Below are 23,314 nucleotides of genomic sequence, written 5' to 3'. Positions count from 1 at the left end.
GGAAAAACTGACACGTGGTTCCTAAAACGCTATATGCTCTCTGGAACTTGGGTGCTCCTGACTGAAGACTGACATTCTTCTTGGTTCTTCACAGTTGAAGAACAGCCATTTCAGGCTGCACTGATGGGGTTTCTGGCACCATAACCACATATCTGTGGTCTTTTTGTGGACCAGACATCCTAGACCTCCAAAACCTGACTTTGCATGTCTCACGAAATTTGGTCTGAACTGACAGGGGAATTCCAGGGATGGGACATCTGGGAATCATTGCTACATGCACAGCAAATGCAAGAGATTATTCTGTGTCATTTTTCCTGACCTGATCCCAGCTTGGCCAACCCTCCATGCCCAGTCGGCTGGAGGCCAAGGCTCCTCTGCAGTTCTGAGTGGGAGCCTTCCCAGCTTTGAAGATGTTCCTGTCTCTGATGCCATGCTGAGTCCCACTTCAGGCTTTTGGGATCAGCTCCAGTGGCACCACCTCCGTTTACACCATGGACAGATTTGGCCAAGTACCTGAGAGGCTGGTGCACATTACATAGCATGACTTGGATAACATTACAGCTGTACATTACCTGAAAGGAGGGGGGTGGTAATGTGTGATATTGCCCCAGAGTACTCTAAGAAACTACAGAATCATTATTCAAGCGTTCAGGTTTCCCTGTCACCAAAGTGTCTGTATCATTTCACGCATGAAATAACACATTAAGATGTTATTAGTGGATATGACAATCTATCCTGCTTTCCTCCAGGGACTAGATAATGGCTTATGGATATATTAAAACTTTTGATTTTGGCATCTGTTATAACATGGTGGATGTGTGGCACACAACAATGTGTTTTTGCTTGCTGAGTTGTTGCAGATAAAATGAGAAATAAATCCACATAATATGTGTCTGTTTGGAGATCTCATCTCTGCTCTGACCATGTTCTTTGTTCTCTTGGCAGTGGTGGGTTTAAGTAAGCATGCATGGAACAACTGCTTTTTTTTTTTTTTGGTTTTTTTTTGGTGGGGTTTTTTGGTTTTTTTTTTTTGGTTTTTTTTTTGCTTTTTTTTTTTAGTAATTGCAGAGATGCTTACATTTGTTCAGGTAAGGGAACAGATGGTAATGCACTAATTCTGAGACTCCCATCAGGCAACAACAATTTTCTAGACAAACTTTCTAATGTTATGTCCATGATGGTGTACAAATTACTAGACAGATGCATTATTTGGTACTGGTGCTGCTTCCCAGTGCTTCTCTCATTATGAAAATATAATGTACCATTTTTAAAGAAGTAAGTTAGGTCAAGGTTCTGTTGGTTTGATGTCATGCAGAGACCTGACAAATTCCTCTGGATAATTTATTTTTCTTCATTTTACTCTGTGCAATTTTGCTATTTTGGGCTTCCTGTTACACAAGGCTGATTTATGTTGAATTTCTATGTTCAGTGAAATACTGTGTAAAGGGAAGCAAGTAAGGAACTAGTGAGCAAAGATCTTCATATTAACCTATGGCACCTGCCCTTCAGGTGGATTTTGATGACAAGCCTGACTCCTTGTTCTTCAAAGATGGGCAGCGAAGAATTGACTTTGTTTTGGTGTATGAAGATGAAAGTAAGAAAATGACTCATAGGAGGAGTGATCGTAAAAAGCAAAAGGTGAGTTATTTTTCATATACTGGGTGTTAGAGCTGTGGGCAGAAAGAACAGTGCCCTCACCCGGAACAGCAATTGCTTTGCCTTATCCTCAGAGTACTCTTGGGAGCTGGGAGGCTGAAGCCCATCAAATGAGCAGAGAACAGGGCTCGAGGTGCGAGATTGCTGTGAGGGTGGGCAGAGCACTGCACATCCTGTCTGCCAATGTGTGCTTGGGACCTCAGAGCACCCTCCTGGATGGGAGGCCCCCCTTCGGAAGATGTGAGCAGGAAAATGCCCGTGTCAGGTTAGAGTTGGACACCAAGATCTTCACACTGGGAAAATTTTCTGTACCTACAGTGATTCAATTAGGCCCCTAATGGACTTTGGTAATAAAATCAGAGTATTCAGAGGAACGCAAAGGAGGGAGATGACCAGTTGCTCCAGATCACAGTTATAAACACAGCTGCTGTCATTCTGCTGACTTCTGATAACATAGCTTAATTGTTCAAGGGAAATAACTGCACATCTGCCGCCAGAATTTTTCTTAATAAATCTAGATAATTCTTTCCCTTGGCCCTTCAGCAGCTTCACCCTTGCTAGAGACCTTGCAAAGTTTCTGACTCAAGCCAGTGACTTCTTGATGCTCCTTAGCATCCACAGCTCCATAGCTCCTTAGCAATGAAGCACAATAATAGAGTAAGAATTATTCTTTAATAATTTCATCAGTTCCATCAGAGGACTACATTCTTTATGGCACACAGGGTCACAAAAATGAGCTCAGCTATGCCACTGAACTGCCTGAGAAGTAAGCATCCATGAGATTGTTCCCTTGGCATCTGCACTCCCCCACCCACCCACATCCTCCTCTGATTTAGTAATAGTCCATGTCCCAGCAGCAGCCTCTGGTAGAGACAGGCAGGGACAAAGATATCACTGAAAGCAGCTCGTATACAAATAATAATTTGCAGTTAGGAAACAGAAGAGTAGGAGTAAGAAGGCCTGTAGCTAAGCTGGTTGATACTCATTACACAGTGTTGTTGTTGGCATTAGGAGGACAGCCATAAGGAATGTCGTTAGTAGGGTTTGAGGGAGTCCTGACGTGGGTGGGTGTTGTATTACACATGATCACAGGATCAGCAATATAAATTAATTGAAGGGGGTAATTAGACAAAAAAGCTGCCCCTTTGGAAAGAATTGTTTTTATCAATTAGCATTTTACATTTATGTTTGTAATGCTTGGCCATTGCCCAAATATATTAAAAATATAATGAGCATCTTTTCTAAGTAGTGATGGAAATTAAATGTGAGCAGTGGAGTAGTATTTTCAGTGCAGCATTAATGTTAAGACATTAGCCAGAATGAAACCATTAATAGTTAGACCAGGAGATTGTGGGTAGGTGCTTGCATAAAAATTTTACTTTCCAAGGTCTTAGCTCCACAAATATCTGCAGCCAGGTTGGCTCTGTGGTGCTGAGGAAGAGGAAGCAATCTACCCACATGCAACACATGTGAGGACAAGACCATATCAGACAAGTGGCCAGATAAGGGGAACGCTGAGTGGCTGGAGAGCAGTTCTGTGGAAGAGGCCCCAGTGGTTTTTGTGGAGAGCAAGCTGAACAAGAGCCAGCTGTGCAGCCTGACAACAAAGTGGCCAACAAAACCTGTATGGACAGAAGTACAGCCAGGAGGGTGACACACGAGCCTGGGGTGACTGGGATGTGTCAGAAGGAAGCCAAAACTAGTATTTCCATGCATAAGTAGAAGCTGAAGCAACAGGGGAACTGTGCACATATAACTTATATCTGAGATTGAAATTAAGATTATATTTATGGTGCAGCTTTACATTCTTAGAATTCCAGGAAGGAAATTAACATTTGGCCTATCACAGTTCCCAGAATAATGTGGGGTTGGTGCTGCCCAAGATACACTCAGATTTCATCAATGTTGGCATAAAACCTACTTTATAGCTTGTCTTTACTGACATTGTTGTTGATTTGGTTGTAATTTTTCTGAGAAAAATTGCTTCCACCCTTGTGATGAAATGGAACCAAAATAAGGAGCATTGCCATGTACAATCAGTTTTAAATGCTGCATACATCACTGTCTGATCAATGATGAACTGAAAACGCCAAATTTTATAAGTAGTATCTTGTGTAATTCAGGGTGCTTTAAGCATGAATAGGTTCCTTGCCCATGCTACTTTCTTTGACTTCCCTGACAGTTTTATAGAGCTTTATTGTGCACAGAATTTGGAAAGTCCAGATTACCGAAATATGGAAGATTCAGTGAAGTCTGTTCTTGTAGGGTGACATCCTCAAGTCACTGGAGTCAGGAGCAAGTTTTGCACTGGTTGTGTGCAATGTTACAGGTCTCTGAAATCTAGAGATTTGTCACTGGGAAAAAATCTGACACACACAGCACTCCACCCAACTGAATGATGTGGAAGTCACTTCAGAATTCAAATTATCAGTGGACACCTGTAGATTTCTGAAGGGAAATGTTTTGTGTGCTGCATTGGGTGTTTTTTTATGATACATTATGAATGTTGAGAAGTCCCCAAATTCTTACTGAATTTAGACAGAAGGATTTGAAAATCAGGCCAGAACCTAGGTATCCAATTGACCAGATTCAGAGAAACAGGGCACAGATCCACGTGTTCTTCTGCAGCAAGAGAAGACTCAGATCCTGGGAGTATCATTGTATTGGATTTGAATGGCTTCTGCTCTTTTTCTGAATAATTGCATGAATGTAATGGAAAGGTCCAGCATTAATTTATAGTAGTAAGCAATATTCTTGGGGAAATAGCTCGGAGGACAGCAGGAAATAAAACATGGGTGTGATTTGATAGAAGGAAAAAAATATATGGGATTCTGAAGCTCTTGGAGATCCACAGGGCTTCTGTTATTTTCATCTGTTTCTGAAATCTGGTTTTGGGTAGGCAAAGTCAAACTAATGAAATGACAGCCTCAGGGAAGTGTCTAACATAATTTATAGATCCAAAAGATAGTCAGTAAGTTTCAAATATGCAACTCAATTCAAACTCCAAACTTTTTAAAGTTGGTATACAATTAATTTTGCAAGCACTAGCAAAAATGAGATTGCCAGGAGAAGATTCCAGAAACTTTACCTTGAAAGCAATTGAAATTCGTGCCCAAAGCACATCTTTTAAATCTACAATTTATGTAGCCTATTTGTCAGGATAGCTTACCATCAGAATAGAATTTAAATATTGCCAGTCTCTTCAGGAATGCTCCCAAATACCAGTTTCATCTGTTGAGATCCTCAAGGAGCTCACTGTTGAAAGTCAAAGGATCAGGGCCAGAAAGGTAAATTCAAGATAAATCAATGCAGAATGTCATTTTAGTCCATCTATTCCCCCCCAACAGAAATAAACAGAAAGACTGTCAGTAATTTAAATCGGAATGTGGGCAAAACCTTCATTTCCAGCCATGGAGGAATCTGTGCTTCTCAGAAATAGATGGATTGTTTTTTTCTTTTCCAAATTGAATGAAACTATCACTCATGGAGAATATTGCACACATCTTGTTTGGGTTTTTAAGTACAGTGTTTCTGACAAATTCATCAGAGCTGGAGAATTTTGTTCTCATAAGCAAACAGTTCCTGCCTCTATACTTGTCTAGTTCAGATAACCAACAACAATAAAACCACAAAAAGAAAAAACATGACCAAAAATAAGCTTGGGTAACTTTTCAAACAAGAATTATACTTATCCCGCTGCTTAGCATGTGTCATACCTGCAGTGAGAGAACAGCACTCGGGTTTACAGTAAAAGGGTGTCTCTGTGCCATTTTATGCAGCGATGTGAAGCAGTAGAGAATGACAGGCTCTGCATGCCTGTGGTGTGCTCAGTCAACCTACTCAGGAAGTCTGATAAGTATGGAAGGGACCTTTGGCACTGGGAGGAGGGCGGTCACACCTGCCTTCATCTCAGCTGGATGGCTTGGTTTGAAGCAGAAACTCACCGAAATAAAACCTCTGCTCCTGAGGCAACCACAAACCCAAATTTTACTACTTTTGAAGGAAGGATGGCAAAAAAATATGAAGACAGATAGAAGGAGGGAGTTACTCTACAGTTACTACATTCATTTGTAAGAGAAATGTCTCGTTCCAAACAGTGTGCCTGGAAGCTGTTGTTGAGGGCAGGGCTGGACTGCAGTATCACCAGTTCTGTGTGGTCATGGATCAGGTTGCAAAAAAACATGAGCTGGCTTAAAATCAAAGGGTATATCAGAAAATATGTATTTGGAGTTCTTTGGGTTCTTATTCTCTATAGCATGCCCTGCTTCTAATTTTTATGATTGTCTTCAAACATAAGGGAAAGAAGCTTACAGAGCAGAGCTGCTCAGTCAATTAGTTTTCTGATGCTGACAGCTGGGACTTTGAGGAAAGCTTCCAAACACCATCAAAGAAACTGTGAGGCAGCTAATATTGTTACAATGATCCTCTTCACTTCCTTCAGCTGTTTTTCATAGGGGAGGCTTTGGGCCCCATGTACTTTCTCTTATTGACTGTGATTTATCTGTTGTCTGTCAGATGAGGCAGAGGAGGCTATTCAAGCTCTCTTTTTTATTTAGGATTTTTTCCCTGAGCCCACATGGATATTGTGATAGGGAACTTTCCACATTGCACAAAAGAAACTTAGCAAAGATATGAGTTGGTGTTCTGTCGCTGCAATCAAAGCAAGTCTTCCCTACCATTTACAAAGCACAGGGGGAAAGACGCCACTGGTCTGCTACCAATTTCCAGACCCACAATCTTGTTAATCTCCTCAGCTTGGCAAGACAATCACCAGAAATTGAAAACACCGTGGTTCACAAGGATCACAAAAGCTGATCCTTCCACATGCCTGTAATACTTGGCATTTAGCTACATTCTGCTTTTGTTTTCTTAAGACTGTGTATGATTATGCATCCTAGGTGTCTTAGTCTATTGACTAGCCATTCAATCATCAAAACCTGTGTCAGATTTGAATCAGCAGCATTGCCATGATTACTTTATTATTGCAACTTAGCCTTGCAGGTAGCTGAGCAAAATGCCAAATACTAAAGTAAACTTTGGATGGTCTCCACCTTCCAGCCTAATAAACTGTTATATCTATATATTGTATTCCCCAGTCAATGCAAAACCACTATAGACTCCTCTGGGTAAAAGTCTAGCTCCTCCATAGATCATTATACACATAATTCAATCATTTATATAAAATAGCACAGCCCCTAATTAGCAAAGGCTCCCAGAGGCTTTTTTTCTCACTATTTGAATTTATGCATTATTAGAAACCTTAATATTGTCAACATTCATCTAAGATTTTGAGGGCAAATTTAATTTTGGGAACTTATTGCCATAATCAATTATTAAAGGAATCTGATTAAAAGTTTTTTAAAAATAGTATTAGACTTCTACAAATGAGAATTGCTCTACATGTATTTTCATGCTCTTTAGAAAGAAAATCAAACAGGTATTTAGCCCTGTGCCTATTTGATTTGCTGGAACAAAGCAGAACTTGGGTTGAAATACTTTCATGACTGGGTAGTGTTCACTTTAAAAACAACCACGTGAATATGGAAGAAGCAAAGTGGTGGGATGAAATAGCAGAAGAGTTACTACTAGAGTGACAAACTCCTGTGTTGTGTACTACATATATTACTGAACTGGGAAGAGGGTTGAGTTTTGATAAAACAAAAAATTGCAGAGGAAATAATTATATAGTTTACTTAGAAGCCAAGGTGGCTGAAAACCTTTAGCTTTAAAGGAGACTGGAGAACATTATTATCTATGAAAGAGATAGTGAATATCTTGAAAATGCAAGAAAATGTATTACTGCAAGAAAAACACTCATTCACATTTGTGATTTTAAATACAACAAAGATAATTAGATGCACACATCATAAATGTCTATATTACACACACACACAGATAAATATATATATATATATACATATATATATATAAGAAAAAATATAAACAGCATAATACTCTCTCAAATAGCCAAGTGAATTTCTGAGACATGGAGAAATCCCTCAATGAAGGGTGCTATCAAAGTCTGGGTTTGTGGTTTTGTCCTGAAAAAAGCAAGAAATAAGGAGAAAAGTGATAGGTGTTGATGAGAGAAAAAAATAACAGATTGAAATATTTGGCTCTTCTTGTGCCTAGCTCGAGTAGAAGGTGATATTCACTGGAACAAAAAGGCAGAAAACCCAAAACAGATAAGAAAAATACTTTTCACAAAATACGAAATTAGTCCATTGAGATCATTTTCTCATGCAGCTGCTGCAGCTGGGAAATGATGAGCTATAAATGGGGTAGGCTGTTCATATTGTTATTCAGTTCTATAATTATTAATTTCAAGACTTGCTAGAGTTTTGGAAAAATAGCATTTTCTTGTTTGGGGACTTATAACCATCTTAAAATATTGAAGAACTGGATGAAACTTATTTGGGTACAGAAACTTATTTGGGTACAAGAACTGACCTGTTCCTGTGGAACTTCTGAAGAAGTTTTCTGAAATGGCTTTTACCCATTTGCTGAAGCATCTTTTTGCCCCTAGACTGGGTGAGCTTTGAGTCTAGCCCTGAGGACCACTTTCTACCTACCTATCAAAATTGCCAAGACTTTATCTAGAGGGTCATTAATTGACTCTGATTGTTCATGGTAGCAGCAGGTCTGGATCCTGTGCACAGATGTTAAGGCAGCTAGAATTGCTATAGAGAACCACAAGACAAAAAGCACTGGGACCCTCTTCTTTAAGTTCCTGTAGTGGGAGATGCCAATTCCTTTAAGCACATATTAATCAACAAAGAAATTGGCATGAAAGGAATCTGGGAGAAAGAAAGTAGTATGCCCAGGTCACTCTGAGAACCTCACTGCAGCCCTAGTCTAACCTGGTACAGGAATAAAGCTCTCAGCTTTACATTAAATTCATCTTCTTCCAGCAACCTGCTCACTTAAGAGCCCCAGCTGCCTACAGGTGCCCCCCATTACCCAGGCTGGTATTTTGACATGCAGTCTGTAGTTCAGGGAGAGCTGGCTACCCTTGACTCACATAAACAAATAAATCATTGAGAAACTACTTATTTGGTGTAGATAGCTTTAAATTTGATTGCTTCACATGGAGTTTCAAAATTTCTTGTAAATCCCATATGGATTTGCACATTTTTTATTTGAGGGGAAAGGGGATGTTTCTGTGTTTCTTGGGAGGAGGTCATCTATATGGAGAAGCAGATTCAAGATTGGAAAGACATTTCAGGTTTTTTGCAATTAACTATCTGCCAAGTGATGGTAACTATGAAATAAAATTAAAATGATCCACAATTTTGATTTTTGCTTAGAAAAACTTCTTATGTCCTTCTGGGGACATTAAAGGCTCCTGGAATATCACCACTGACTCTACAAGTGCTACAGGCTACAGCTCTCAGCTTCTTCCTTTGGGGATGTAGCCCATGGACTAAAATATAGTGGGATATTACAGTTTGAACCACTGTGTGAACACATATGATTACTGTGAAAGAATCATAAAGTTACAGGTTTCTGGAAGGAAAATGGGGTGGAATGCATTTGAGATAAAGACTTTCTAAAGGAAGAATAATGTAGTTCACTTAGTGACTAAAGGTGAAAGAGATCAAAATTTCAGGAGTAGATTTACAAATTCTCAAAACCTGAGTCATACTTACACCTCTGAAATGTACCAGAAACTGAGAGGATAAGTTGTACACAATTGCATTTGAGGACTATATTGCATATCAGACAAAAAAACTGATCCAGGTTAATTAGTAGGTAGGACTGTACATATTACCACAGTAGCTATCAAGTGTTATAGAGATAACATAATGATGGTTTTGGGAAGCAATTCCATTTTTCTATGCATACATTTTTTGTGAAATTTGGAACAGATGTTTTACAGTGTTCAATATCTTTTAACAGAGGAAGAGACAAGTCTATGAATCAAACCTGATAAACAATGGCTTGCAACTAGAAGCGACGAGGTCGGTGAGTGCTGTTCTCTGTGTGAATGGCTGTTCTGAGAGCAGAGCTGCCCTGTGGGATTAAGGAAACTGGGTATAGTAATTCACTGTAAGATTTCTCTCCTCTCAAGAAAAAAAGGCCCACCTTTCTTCCATTAGCAGTTTCTTTGAGATCTGATGCAAAATCTTTTTAAACTTATGTCTGCTCCTTCCTCTGCAAAATAAAAGAAGGGAAGCTGGAAGATTACATCATGAAACTTGGAGATTACATAGGCCATGTTTGCTCAGAGCTTGCAAGATAAAAATTACTGTGTATACCCGGCAGAGAGGTACTTCCCATACTCTGGTTGTGTAGTACAGGTGGGAGGCTAGTGTGTGTCTGGGGCAGAATGCCCCTGCCAGAGGAGAGGGGTGACCCTGCTTCTCGAAAGGCTGTGATGTCACCTGCAGGCAGCTCCAGAGCACTGAGGTAATGCACACCAGCTGCAGGGCTGCTGTCTCTGGCAGAGAGGATTATAGCCCCCTCCAAATGCCTTCTCCTTTTTCCTACCCTGCAGGGCTGCAGTGCTCCAGCTGTGTCTCCCTCTCCAGGACAATCACTTCCAGTCTAAATTTGTTGTCTGGTAGTCTATAGTGAGCTCCAGAGATGGGTGCTTTGCCCCTTCCTCCCAAATTACCCAGAATCTATGGCATCACAGTATTTATTTGTCTGCTGTGAGGGCTCCTGTTGCATGTCCAAGAATGCAGTCTGGTTCTTCACATTCATAAAAAAGTAAATGCTTGCTGTCTGGAAGGCTGCTGCAGACCTGGTGTGATACTTATATGTTGCTTCAATAGTTCTGCTGTGATTATGACTGGAAAACATTTGAAACTGGACATTTCCCCAGGCTGGATCAGATATCTGACCAGTGCCCCTGAGCCAATGGGCTATGTAAGGAAATTTCATGTGGCTGACACTCACTAATGCAGGGCAGCCGTAGGACTACAGGCCACGTGTGGACAGGAGGCAGGAGCGGCTGTCAGGGTTCCCACTGCATATTCCTGCTGGTCTGGCCATTCTCCTGGAAGCAAATGTGCCCCATGCTGTCTTTTTCAGCAGTTCCATCTAATTTCCCTTTCCCTCTCCCCATTCTTTGTAGGAGGTTTGGAATTCTTGTTGCACAGGAGCACCCATGAGTGCCTAGCCTGCTCCCATCACACTGGGCTGTAACTGAGCTGCAGGGGAGTTGCCTGCCTGCCATGCCTGCCCTGTCAATCTACAAGTAAAAAAAGTCCAAATGACCCTGTATGGGCAAAGTGTTACACTTAAGTTGCTTTGTAAAGTACTTTGCAGAGATGTAAACATTAAGCATTAAGGGAAGATTTAATTGTCTTTTTTATATACCTTTATATACCTTCATTTGCCTGAATGTTTCCTTATGTCAGCATTTTTACAGAAGCCAGTGATATATTTGCTGGGATGGACAATGAATGCAACTTTGAGTGGGTCATCTATGAGCTGCAAAGAGAAAGAAAATTCTAGATAGTTCAAGCATTGTTAAAATGATAAGTTCTTTGCTTACATATTTATTTTCAATATTTTTTTTTATCTCAGGTTTTGGATGAGAAACTTATTTTTGTGAAGGTGCATGCACCTTGGGAAGTGCTGTGCACGTACGCCGAGGTTATGCACATCAAATTGCCCCTGCAACACAATGACCTGAAAACCCGAAAGTCAGCTTTCAACTGGTTCAGTAGACTCTTCAGGGTGGACGAAAATATCATCAAACCTGAGCAAGAGTTTTTCACTGCCCCTTTTCAAAAGGAACATTTGTCCAACTTCTACATCCAAGACAAGGACACATTTTTCAATCCTGCAACCAGAAGCCGAATTGTAAGTCAATAGAATAGTTCTAGCATTTACCCATAAAAAAGAAACTATTCCTTTTATCTAATCAGTGTAATTACCTTCAGTGGAACATCCTAAAAAATTAAAAATGTTTGGGATGCAACAGTCCTCTGTGATTTATTACATAGCCTGGGCAATCCAGAAGGAAAACTTTAGTTACATTTATCCTATTTCTCTTCCACCTGAATTTTAATGAGGGATTTGAATGGTTTGTACACCCTGTGCAATTATTTTTGTCTACACTGCTTACTCTTTCTTAACTTGATTGTATGCTGATACAGGTATAGCTGTATATGATTTCTTTCAGGTTGCAAGGACACAATTTTATTTTTTTTTTAATTTCAGGTTCATTTTATCCTGTCCCGTGTGGAATATGCAACAAAAAATAATGTGAAAAAGTTTGGCATTAACAAATTACTGGAGACTGGAATCTACAAAGCAGCATTTCCCCTTCATGATGTAAGTCTGGTGCTTGTAACTAAAATACACTTTTGAAATAGAGGTCTGAACTATATCTAGAGGTCTGAACTGTACCTAGATATATATATCCTCGAGGTATATCAAAGAATAGAAGCACTATTCATTGCCTTACTCCTGGACTGGTATTATATCTACATAGAAGAACAGGATGTGGTTTTGCTAAAGAGATTTTCTTCCAAAGCACTTTTGGTTAAAAATGTGTTTCTATAAATGAAAAACAATATATTTCACTTGAGAATTCTTAGACTTGTATTTTCTGGGAGATGTATTTCAGTAAAGTACCTGGACTGAGAGATAGTTCCCATGACACACTGCATTATCAGTCCTAAATCAATGCTTCATTAGTATGCAATTTTCCAATATTAGAATTTCTGTCAACATTGTTAATAAAGATGTAGACTACAAATCTCATTTTAGGATGTGTGAAAGTCTTGCACAGCGAGAAGCAGTCCCTTGGTTCCCAAACATTGCAGCAGACATGCATGAGACTCAGGTTTCTACAGGAGGACACTGCCCAGCCAGTCCAGTGCCTCGCAGGTGTTGTCAGAATCTTGCAGATAAAAGCTTCACTGCTTTCAATTTCACCTTGCAATAATAAAAAATCCAGCTTTTGCAGCTACACTTCTGAAGCTTTTTAAATTATATAATTTGAATAAGAAAGTTATTCTGAAAATTGTTTTGCATACTGAGGCTAGCAATAGCACTAAAAAAAAATCAAGGAGAAAAAAAATCAGATTTCAGAATATTTGACAAAGAAACAACTCCATCTGAGGCTGTGAATGCAAAGTGAGCAAAGACTGAGGGCTAATTTTCTGTATTCTATCTATTGCATAACTGCAACATCCCAACTTGTCCCCCTCAGAGCCACCATTCTGTGTCCAAGGTGTGTTCTGTCGAGGAGACATTGAGAACATGGGAGGTCAGGAATGATAACTGCTTCAGCCGCATGGACTTGGCTTAAATCTTTAGGAGGCCTCCAAGGTTTTCACAGAATTTTTTAAGGCAGAATCAAGATAAACCATGTTTCTTGTAAGTAATCAGATTTACAGAATAGATTTGTGACTAGCCATTTTTAAGGTTTCCTTTTAAAGATTTAAAACCTGCCTTGCAGGATATTTCTATCATAGCACGGGAAATTTGGACTCAGTATGACTAGTAATTAATGACTGTCTTTTTATACAGTTGAAATTATACATAACAGCTATGCTGAAAATGAAAAGTAGCAGATAAATTTCTACAAACATTTCTCACGTTGTTGCATCACAGATATAGAATGGAAAATATCTCAAACAAATCAGGTTTTATTGGAATAGCTTTTTTAATAGCCTACTAAGAAATACAAAGATTATCTCCATATGAACTCTTTTTTAAATTTAAAGCAGATACTAGAGGCCCTGGATTTTTCTCTCAGTCTTTCCAGCCTGTACTCTAGTACAGTATTGAAGGAAAGCATGTGTAGCATGTTAAAGCTACTTAAAATCCATTTTAGTTCAGTCCTGTTCTCTAATTAGAATGGATCCTTTTTTATTTTCTATTCCTAAGTGCCAAGATGCTGACATGTGCTTAGATTAAGTTCATGATGAGTCCCTGTTATTTTCAGCTCACATATGTACAGCATTTACTTTAGCATTCAGTGCCTTTCTGACAATCTTCTATCCTGAATCCTGGTGTGCTCTCAGAGCTGCTGCTCCTTTTCCTAGCTTGCAGAAAGACTGTCTAAAAGCTACTCCAGACTCTAGCTTTGTGTCATAGAAGTCATCTGTAGAGATGAGAGAGGAGCAGCTCTGGTTAGATTTTAGTGCTGTCTTCTCATGCTCGTTCTGTTTTGCAGTCAAGTTTTAGGCACCTGTCGACTGATCCCAGCTGCCCAAGTGAACGCTATCTCCTCTACAGAGAATGGGCTCATCCTAAAAACATTTTTAAATTGCAGCCCCTGGATTTCATCAGGTTGGTGTGACTGGTGCTCGACTAATGCAGGGAGAAAGAGAAATCTACATCATAGGTCTGGTTTTGGGGAAGTCAGAGACACAGGTCAGTTCTGAGGGAAGATACATACACCCAGATCAGCTCATGCACAGGAGCATAATTTGAGACTGGTTTCATGATGAGCTGATTTATGAAAAGGCAACCACTTAAAATTTTTCTTTGCAAGCCATGATCTTTTCTCTTTTTCCTTTCCCCCCCCACCATTTCTATCCTTTTACAAAAGCATGCAATGCTATTCCACCCCAAACTTGAAACCAGAGGACTATGACAATATGGGTTGGCATAAAATGTGTGAATTGAAGAGCCATTTGAAACAGAAATGCAAATTTACTTGCATTTCAGGAAAAAAAAAAAAAAAAAAAACAACAAAAACCAACACTTTTCTCCTCCACAGGAAATATTATGGAGAGAAAATTGGCATCTACTTTGCTTGGCTGGGCTTTTACACAAATATGCTGACTGTGGCTGCAGTTGTAGGAGTTGGCTGTTTTCTCTATGGATACCTGACAAGGGACAACTGCACATGGAGGTACCTGGTTTAATATCACATACAATTTTGGTCAGTCCTGTACACAGGGGGACAGTACAGGGCTTGCAAGACATTGCTTAATAAAGGAAGCAAAGAAAAACTGCCATGGTGGATTTGAAGCAAAGGCATAAAATATTAGATAAATAATGGATATCCATGGACCATTACAGTGATAGACATCTGGGAGTTTGCTATTTCATAATTTTATTTCTGTTTTGCATGAGGTTCACCATACCTGGTGTAGAAACACAAAGAAAAGAGTGACAATCAGAAGTCAATACGAATTGGCATAATACATAATTTTCACTGTGGTAATCCTTACACTGGATACTCAAAGATGTTAAAAGTTTCTTTCCTCTAATTTGGTAAAATATAGGAAGAGCAACAGCACAGGGGCCTTCAGCTGCTTAGGATACCTTGGAATGCAAGGCATAGCCATGACACAGATCCTCTCATCAGAACACAACAAAATTCAATCATGGCCAAATTACCCAGGGAAAAAAAATGATGGCATTGTGTCAAAGGACCTACAGATATACAGTTGTAGATCCCTCCTGGAAGGGTGCTCACATTCCATGCTGAAGGGCTATTCCACAGCTCCACTCCTGTGCCCAATTTTTACCCATTTCGCTTTTTGCCAGAATTATAATTCATTTAAGCAGCTCAGCTCCCTCCCTGGTGTTCACCCCCCTGATGTAAGGTAGGAAGTAATTACATTACCTTTGGCCTCCACCATGCTGGGTTAGCATGTGTGAGATGGCAGCTCTTTTGCCATCTCTCAGGAGATACATCTGTAAACCCATGAATCCTTGCAGCAGCTCCCCTCTGCACAATTTCCAGTCTGATCCTGTTTAGGAGACCACAGGGCCTAGGAAGCCCTTGGGGCTCTGCAGCTATTCCTTGTTCTGCTGGGCAGTGCTGCTCTTCCTTCTCCCTTTAGACTTGCCACAATAGCAAGCAACTGTGGGCTTCCTACTGAAGAGAGTTAGATCTTTTAAGAATTTTATTTAAGAGTTTTATTTTTAGTGTAGGCAGTTTTGAGAATTATCACCATGTACAAGGGATGGAAATGATTTTCCTCATGTGTCATCCATTTTTGAGGTGAGGACTATGAATGGAAATGGGGATGTGTTGCCAGGGCAAGGGGTGGAATTCTTTGGTGGAGATTACTGGTAAATTATTCCCTAATTCCCTGAGATTATTGCACTGTCTTCACGTGTGAAAAAGGACTAAAGAATTATTTAGTGTTGGTGAGTGACTGACTAGTTTTGTTTTTAGCCAAGAAGTATGTGACCCCAACATAGGAGGTAATATCATAATGTGCCCTCAGTGTGATAGAGCATGTACCTACTGGAACCTCACCATCACTTGTGAATCATCCAAGGTAACTCCATTTACAGCTTCTAGACATGATTTTGATCTTTAGTTGCACTTTCCCTAGAGCTACATATAAAGCAATGTTGGTCCTCCATCAGTATCCTGCAGAACTGCTAAAAATGTGCAAATAGTTGTTCCTTTTGATACAGTGACTCAACTTCAAAAAGTAACAACAACAACATTAATTGCTGCAACTCAATCTAAGATGAAAAATTTAATCTTTTTTAGTTAACATTGTTACCACTATTTGATAGGAGAATAAAATTATTTCAATTGAAAATTGGTTTCATTTGGGGGTACTTCTTTTTGAGGGAAGGAAAGATTCAGTTAAAGCCTTGATCCAGTAACTGAATCAATTTTCCTAAGGAAACATTTAAAGCTTGTTTTGACATTTCTAATTTCTGCCTCCTCCCAGCATGAAGAAGTTATCTGGATCCATGCCTTGAATTTGATCTGTGTTGCCAAGGAGAAGATGGGTACAAGGGGAGGCTGGTGTTGGCTATGACAGAAGCTGTCACTCAGCCATGTCCTGTTGCCTGCTCTTTATTCCTGTCAAAAGGAGCCTCACTTTCTTTCCCCATTACCTTGTCTCACTAAGCTAATGTTAGCCTTTCATCATTCCTCTCTGTAGATTCAGTCCCAAAACTGCAATTTTTCAGCTATTCATCAAAAATATTTTGCCCAACTTTAATGTGCTGCATCCGCACACTTACATAGTAAAAGAAATAAGGTTGTAGGGAAAAAGCTGTAATGGAAAAAAAAAGGGAGATAGTGACCACAAAGGTATTTCATCAGTGTGGTTTTACTAACTTATTTGTTATCCTGCTTATGAGAACCAGATGTGCCCATGGCCTTAGTGGCTGTACTAAAAATCCATAATTCTATCCTGAGTTCCCAGACCAGAAGCACTGTTTTTCCTCTTAGTAAGCACCAAATGGAAGGAAGTTTGATAGCACTCCATTTTACTATCACTCATAATGCATATATGGCTTTTATTTTTAATTCTGAACTTTGCATTTAATTTCCTTTATTTACTGGAGAGTGGTGTGCATGGACAGAAATTGAGGAAACACTATCCACAAGGGTTGTTTATGAAACTACACAAAAACTGAAAGTCAACATTTTCAGTAAGCATCTTCTGGGTTCTGTTCTGGGTTAGTGTAGAAGAATAAAAAATGGTCAGTTATATTTTAAGATTTTTTTTTTTCTTTTCCACTTTTCCAGAAACTCTGTATATTTGATAGCTATGGAACACTGGTGTTTGCAGTATTTATGGGAATATGGGGTAAGTCAGTTTCAACAACTGTGGTTTGTTGTCTAATTTTGGCCAAGCCTCCAGCATCAGCCAAAGATAAATTTGCACTGACTTCATTTGCTAGCACTTAGGAATTCACTGGAAAGTAGTTCCATAGAAAACAAGCACATTCACAGGAACTCATCACAAACAAACAAAAAATTGTAGTCTTAATTAGTCGTCAGTATCTCTTCTGTTTGGATGACTTGAAGAAAAGTCTGAGGGAGGTGGTCAATACTGCTACATGTTCATCCAGCAGGAGCCAGCCACATGCTTAAGTATATCTGTCAGAGGAGCTGGGTTTTTTCCCAAAGACTTATGGAGATGCTTGTGCTATTAACAGCTGTGTAACTGCACAATGCAATTGAAAAATAGTCATTTGTTATACTTCCCAGGAATTTTTTCCTTCTGTCTTTAGTTAAGAAGTTGATTGTAAAAAGTGTAGTAGGTTATAAGCACTAGATTTATCTTTTAGCAGAGAAAATATATATGAAACCAGGATGTTTCCCACAGGTGAAAACACTTAGTGCTAATATTCAAGGGATTAGGCAAGGTTTATTTCCCTAGGAAAAAATTATTTTATTCATATTAGCAGCTTTGTTAATTGGCTTTTATTGCAATGTCTTATCCAGTAATTGTGGAAGTTAAGTTCCATGTTACATCTGCATACCAGGTGCTATAGAGAATGTATCTCATGTAATATTTTGAATTCATATATAGGCTGACAAGAATGCAAAATTTGTTTTCTTTGTAAAACATATTTTATTTTTATTTCCCTATGATGACCTAAAGTGCTTCAAAATAACTCTTCCTTTAAAGAAATGTAAGATGAAATGTATAACTTTAAAAGGAAGTTTTTTCCTAAACATATGCTGAAGTCAAAATACCAGCAGGGAGTTCACTAAATTAAAAGTTATTAGAAGTTTGATACTAATGTAATCTTCTCCCATCATGTCAAGAGTTAATTTATCGGCAATTTGGTTTTTAATTAAAATTGTGCTTCCTGTTTTGAAGAATGGTTCCAGGAGCAATAATTACAAAGTTAAGCTTCATGGTTATAGAGATGGCTGCAAGGTCTATTAGTATTCTTGTTGTTAAGTCCACTATATAAAGAAGTGAATTATATTACAGAAATTCAGCCAAAATTGTACTGCATCCAAATGACCCATGGTCCTGGTGTAATTCCAGCTGTAATTTTCATCTTGCTCTATTACTTTTTTAGACCTCCTTGTCCAAAACAATTAAAATTAATACTAGAATCTTAGATATATTATTGCATCATTAGCATCAATACACTTTAATAAGAGCATATTTTCTTGTGTGTATTCCCTTCAAAAATCCTAAAGCACTATAAAACACCAGGAAATTTGGCCTCAGAAGTTAGCCCTTTTTATACATTGATGCTCTGCCAATTCTCCCTTTGCTGGTGAGACTAGATTGGCAGAGGTCATGAGCAAGAGGCAGCTTCTGCTTCGCTTGCTGCCATTCCTGGGTTCCCTCCCTGAGGAAGGTCAGTTAAGCCCAGAAATGTTCTCTAGTGGAGGCACTTCTTGTCAGACCTTGGTGGCACAGCTTCAGAGGCAGAATACCTGGGCCAGCCTGAAGGGTAGTGTTGGGGAGCACACAAAAGGGGACACCATTCAAAATGACATGAAATGACTGCTTTGATCTCCTGATTCTGAAATGTCATGTGTTTCCACTGTTGAAACAGTCTTGCTTCAAAATAAAAGGGAAATGGCAAATCCAGCAGGAGCTCCTTTCCTGCTCTGAAAGACACAACACAGCTAATAGGGGAGAGCTGTCCCTGTGTTATGTGCCCTTCTGTCACGGTTAGCATGTGAGGCTATCATCACAGAAGGAGTCCCTGCACTTCTGGGCTCTCCAGCAGCAGCTGAATTTGCAGCTGGAGCAAATCAGTGTAGCCTGTAGACTCCTGTGATTTGGGCTGGGCAGCAATTAAAGTTTTATGGAAAACTAATGTCCTTGCTCTGCAAGAGAAAGCAGATGAGAATCTGGTCCTCCACTTGCAGTTCCTTGCTGCTTCCAAGCATGAAGGGGTGGGGAAGTCCTCGTGAAAGTGGCCCCTGAGGAATCAGGGGAGCAGGGTTTTCTGGAGTTTTGCATTTGCAGATGCCAAGGTCATCTCACAGCCCAGCCCATGGAGTTTCCTGGCTTTTAAATGTTTCCGTTTGGGATTTTTCAACCACACCTGATTTTAGACATAACCTTTAATGTTCGGACTTGTAACTGCATGCTGCTGAGGTTTCATCATTCAGAATGAAGAGCCAAACTAGGAAAAAAACCCCAAATTGTAGGGCTAATTACTCCCAGACAATGAGAGCAATGAAAGTGCAGTGATTGGGTACTACTCCTGGAAACAGTGCTGCAGAGCCGCACCACTCATTTAATCTGAGACTGCACCCTCTTCAAGAATGAAGCACCCAGGTGTGTGCCAGGGAGCATGGTACTGACACCCAGCATCCTGAGCTCCTCCCAGCCTTCCCATCTGGCTTTGTCATTGCCTCTGCTGCCAGATCTGCCTGTGTAGTGTCTTGGGACAAGGTCATGAGTTTGGCTGCATTCATGTTTAACCATTACTACTTAGGCATCTGTGTACCTGATCCTCAGCACTTCCAGCTGCAGGAGCACAGTCCAGGAAAACAGTCTGTGAAAAGCTGTATGGAATACTGAGCCATGTGTTATAGCCCAGAGGGGGCAAACAGTATCCAGTACTCATGTGTTATTGCTCATTTTGTCTGTCCTTTGGGTAGTTACCTTTTTTTTGGAGTTCTGGAAGCGACGGCAGGCTGAGCTGGAGTATGAATGGGACACAGTTGAGTACTTGGAGCAAGAGGAGCAGGTCCGCCCAGAATACGAAGCTCGCTGCACTCACATAGTGATGAATGAAATCACTCAGGTAAGGAATATTTTGACAACTGGTGTAGGCATGCTGTGAGCAGACACCATGAAAATGGTGACTCAGGACTGGAGCTTTATAAATCAGCAGTGCCTCAAATTGGTAAGCTGGTCTGAAAAGAGTGACTTGATAAAGTACAGATGCAGGGAGAGGGAATTGAAATCTAACTGAAAGCACTTTAAAGTAGTTGCCTGTTTGAGGACATTGAACTGCTGAGTTTCCTCTGTCTTAAGTAAACAGAAGTAGGCATCATCCCCAGCTTAGAAGACTAAGTCTACTTTATTAAATGCCCCAAGAAATCGTAAATTGTTGCTGCCAGAGGCCAAGATCACACAGCATTTGCTATCTTTACCTAGACATGCATCAGGAAAAAAAAGGTGAATAAAGGGAAACAATGCATTATTGTATATTATGCCAGGAATGTTTTTTAACCGAAGATATTTCTGTTTGAAACATGTATAAATAGCTATTGTTGCTAAGTGCATATGGATGAAATTATGATTAATAACAACAAATTTGCAGAGACAAGGATAAGCCTCATTTCAATGACAGAGGATTCATATTTATGAGGATCTTACTTTAGATTTCTATTTATTATACATTTCGGTAGCTTTAGCTTTGGCAGCTTACTCAAGTTCAGTTTCACTTTTTATTATTCTCTGTCAATAGATTACTCTGTCTTTTGTGTAATCATTTGCACTACTTTCACATTCCATCCACGTTATAGTGATGTTTATTAGAGGGACTTGAAAAGTTTCAAAATTAACTGCCATAGTTGAAACTATCCTATACAGGTCTTCTTTTTATATCTTGTGCTATCAAAAAGCTTGTAAACCTATGCCACCTTGAATATATAAAGTCATAGCTAGAAAGTTCCTTCCAGACAGTTCAAAGAGTGAAGAATATGCTAAAATATTTTATTTTGATCCTCAGAGATTCTTTAAAGACTCAGTGAATTTTTACAGTACCACATTGAGGTAGTCATTTTCCTTGGGGAAGCCATTCCATTGTTCGTATGGAATACATTGAGAAATACAGAGATCAAGGACCAAAATTTTTAGTGCCTGCTAAATTTAGCCATTGAAGTTTGAAAGATAATTACTTTGGACGCCATGATCAGCCAAGAAGGATGGGTCCATTCAAAAGAAGTATGTACTCTGTAATCACTGAAGTCAATAAGATCTGAGGACCCTCTACCTCTATGGAAGTCATTTTTGTCTTAGAAGGGGCAGCAAAAAAGACACCTATAATCAGGCAAGACTTCTGAAATTGTGAATAAATGTTGAGTTTCCAGGAAACCAAAAAAAGGTACTTTTTTCCTTTTTTTCTTCCCTCAGTATAATAAAGAGTTCAATTGGAGCACACCAAAAAAAAAATGAAAGAGGATTGTGTGCTTCCTTGATCTGTTTCCTAATCTTTTACAGCAAGAAGAACATGTGCCATACACTGCATGTGGGAAGTGTGTGCGGATGACTTTCTGTACAAGTGCCATCTTCTTCTGGGTAAAGTTCTTCTCTTATTCTTTCCCCTCATAAATTCACTTTTCTAGTAACTGTCCTCCTGAACTGAACAAAAAATGAGAATGGAGCATGTTCAGCTGGATTTCCATCTCATGCATAAATCAAGCCCATAAGGTATGGACCCACATGGAGAAGGTAGCTGTGGTCACCTAGTAGTCATTAGCATACAGTATCAAAATATCCTGCAGCTGTAGCTTGTGAGTTATGCTTGTGAAGGTGGTCCGTTGATTTTTCCTTCATTATTTTAAGACAAATGCCTTTGCTTTTAGGGGGGCAGTAAGGGGAAGACTTTGGTTTATATGCTCTCCTCCTTGCTAGTTTCTGTCTGATTTGTTCCAGCTGTGTTCTTCCATATTGTGTCTCACAGTCCATGACCTCTTTCAGGTTTTGTGTTTCACTTAACAGAGCAAAGCTGGGAGCTCTTTAATCTTCCAGAGCTGCTACTTTAATTAAAACTAAACCTTGAAAGCAGTCCAGTCAACCATGACACAATATATAACACAATGAGCTTGCCTTGAAAAGCTCTGTGTTTTAGCATGCTCCTCATCTGTAGCACATATAGCAGCTGGAAAAGACCTCATTCTCAGTGAAAGGATGCAGAGAGGAGATAGAGTGGTATCTGGCAGCCCAGGAGAGCCTCAGCATTGGCACATTTTAAACACAAAGGAAGAAATACCCATTTGCAGTTGGATTTAAATAGGGCAGACTCCGTGTTGCAGGGAAGAGATTTGTTCTGGGTTTGTCACTTGTGTTACTGCACAGTTACTGAGTGCTGGGTCAGGGAAGGTAGTTCATGGCAATTTGCTGAGATAGTGAAAAGAAGATACACAGCCTGTGGAGCTTAAACTGAACAATATCTAGAGAACTAGCAAAAAATAAAAGCAGGAAGAGACACAGAAAGAGGAGATGGCAAGCAAGATGGGGTACCTGGATCATTACTGCAATTCCTGCAGACTACATGACTTGGCTTAAATTTTTTCTTTTCCTTTGATGGGGTCTGTAGTCTGTAATAGTATCATGTGGAAGAGAAGGTGCAGCCCCCTCCACAATCAATGTAGACTCACTAGTACATTTGCCATCCTGCCAATTGTCCGGTATGAAGAGTTTTCTCCCATCACATGCCTCGAGGTGCAAGATTTGATTACACTTTTTGTTACATTGGCTTACATCAGTAAAAAACCTTGTTCTTAGTCATAAAACAGACCATCTCTTTTCTTTCCTGCAGATTTACTGTGTTACATGAAAAAAATGCTTCTTTCATGGATTCTCTATTTATTGCTTTGTATCTTATTTGATCATCCTCTTGCAATAGAGTGACAGGCACAAAATTACTTTCCTTTTGCCTATCATAAAAAGTGTTTTGAACTCACTTTTTCCTAACGTCGGTGGTTGAACATGAATATATTTTCTTGCATTCCCTTGGCAGATCCTTTTGATTATTGCTTCAGTTGTTGGAATCATTGTCTACAGGCTCTCAGTTTTCCTGGCGTTCTCCTCAAAGTTGTCGCAGCACGTCAATGGGACGGAGGCGCTCCGCAAGTACCTGACTCCGCAGACGGCCACGTCAGTGACCGCCTCCCTCATCAGCTTCGTTGTCATCATGATTCTCAACATCGTCTACGAGAAAGTGGCAATCCTGATCACTGACTTTGGTATGCTGCTGTTCTACCTCAGGTGGAAACGTGGGGTAAAACAGCTAGAAAAAAATAGCATTTATATGTGTAGTA

The 23,314-nt window shown here is 39.7% G+C and overlaps 1 protein-coding gene across 1 annotated transcript in view; it reads left to right on the top strand.

The window, feature by feature from the left end:
- ANO6 (anoctamin 6) overlaps nt 1–23,314 on the top strand; it is a 71,290-nt gene that overhangs the window by 34,616 nt on the left and 13,360 nt on the right. Inside the window, exons 3-13 of the mRNA XM_058804690.1 lie at nt 1,510–1,638; nt 9,556–9,621; nt 11,191–11,469; nt 11,830–11,943; nt 13,796–13,911; nt 14,345–14,479; nt 15,758–15,863; nt 17,081–17,141; nt 19,922–20,067; nt 21,492–21,569; nt 23,014–23,239. Of these exons, the coding sequence (XP_058660673.1) occupies nt 1,510–1,638; nt 9,556–9,621; nt 11,191–11,469; nt 11,830–11,943; nt 13,796–13,911; nt 14,345–14,479; nt 15,758–15,863; nt 17,081–17,141; nt 19,922–20,067; nt 21,492–21,569; nt 23,014–23,239 (1,456 nt within the window). The remainder of the gene's footprint in view (nt 1–1,509; nt 1,639–9,555; nt 9,622–11,190; nt 11,470–11,829; nt 11,944–13,795; nt 13,912–14,344; nt 14,480–15,757; nt 15,864–17,080; nt 17,142–19,921; nt 20,068–21,491; nt 21,570–23,013; nt 23,240–23,314) is intronic.

This window comes from Ammospiza caudacuta, chromosome 5, assembly GCF_027887145.1.
Source record: "Ammospiza caudacuta isolate bAmmCau1 chromosome 5, bAmmCau1.pri, whole genome shotgun sequence".
NCBI classification, from domain to species: domain Eukaryota; kingdom Metazoa; phylum Chordata; class Aves; order Passeriformes; family Passerellidae; genus Ammospiza; species Ammospiza caudacuta.
This window is presented reverse-complemented; position numbering and strand designations above follow the sequence as displayed.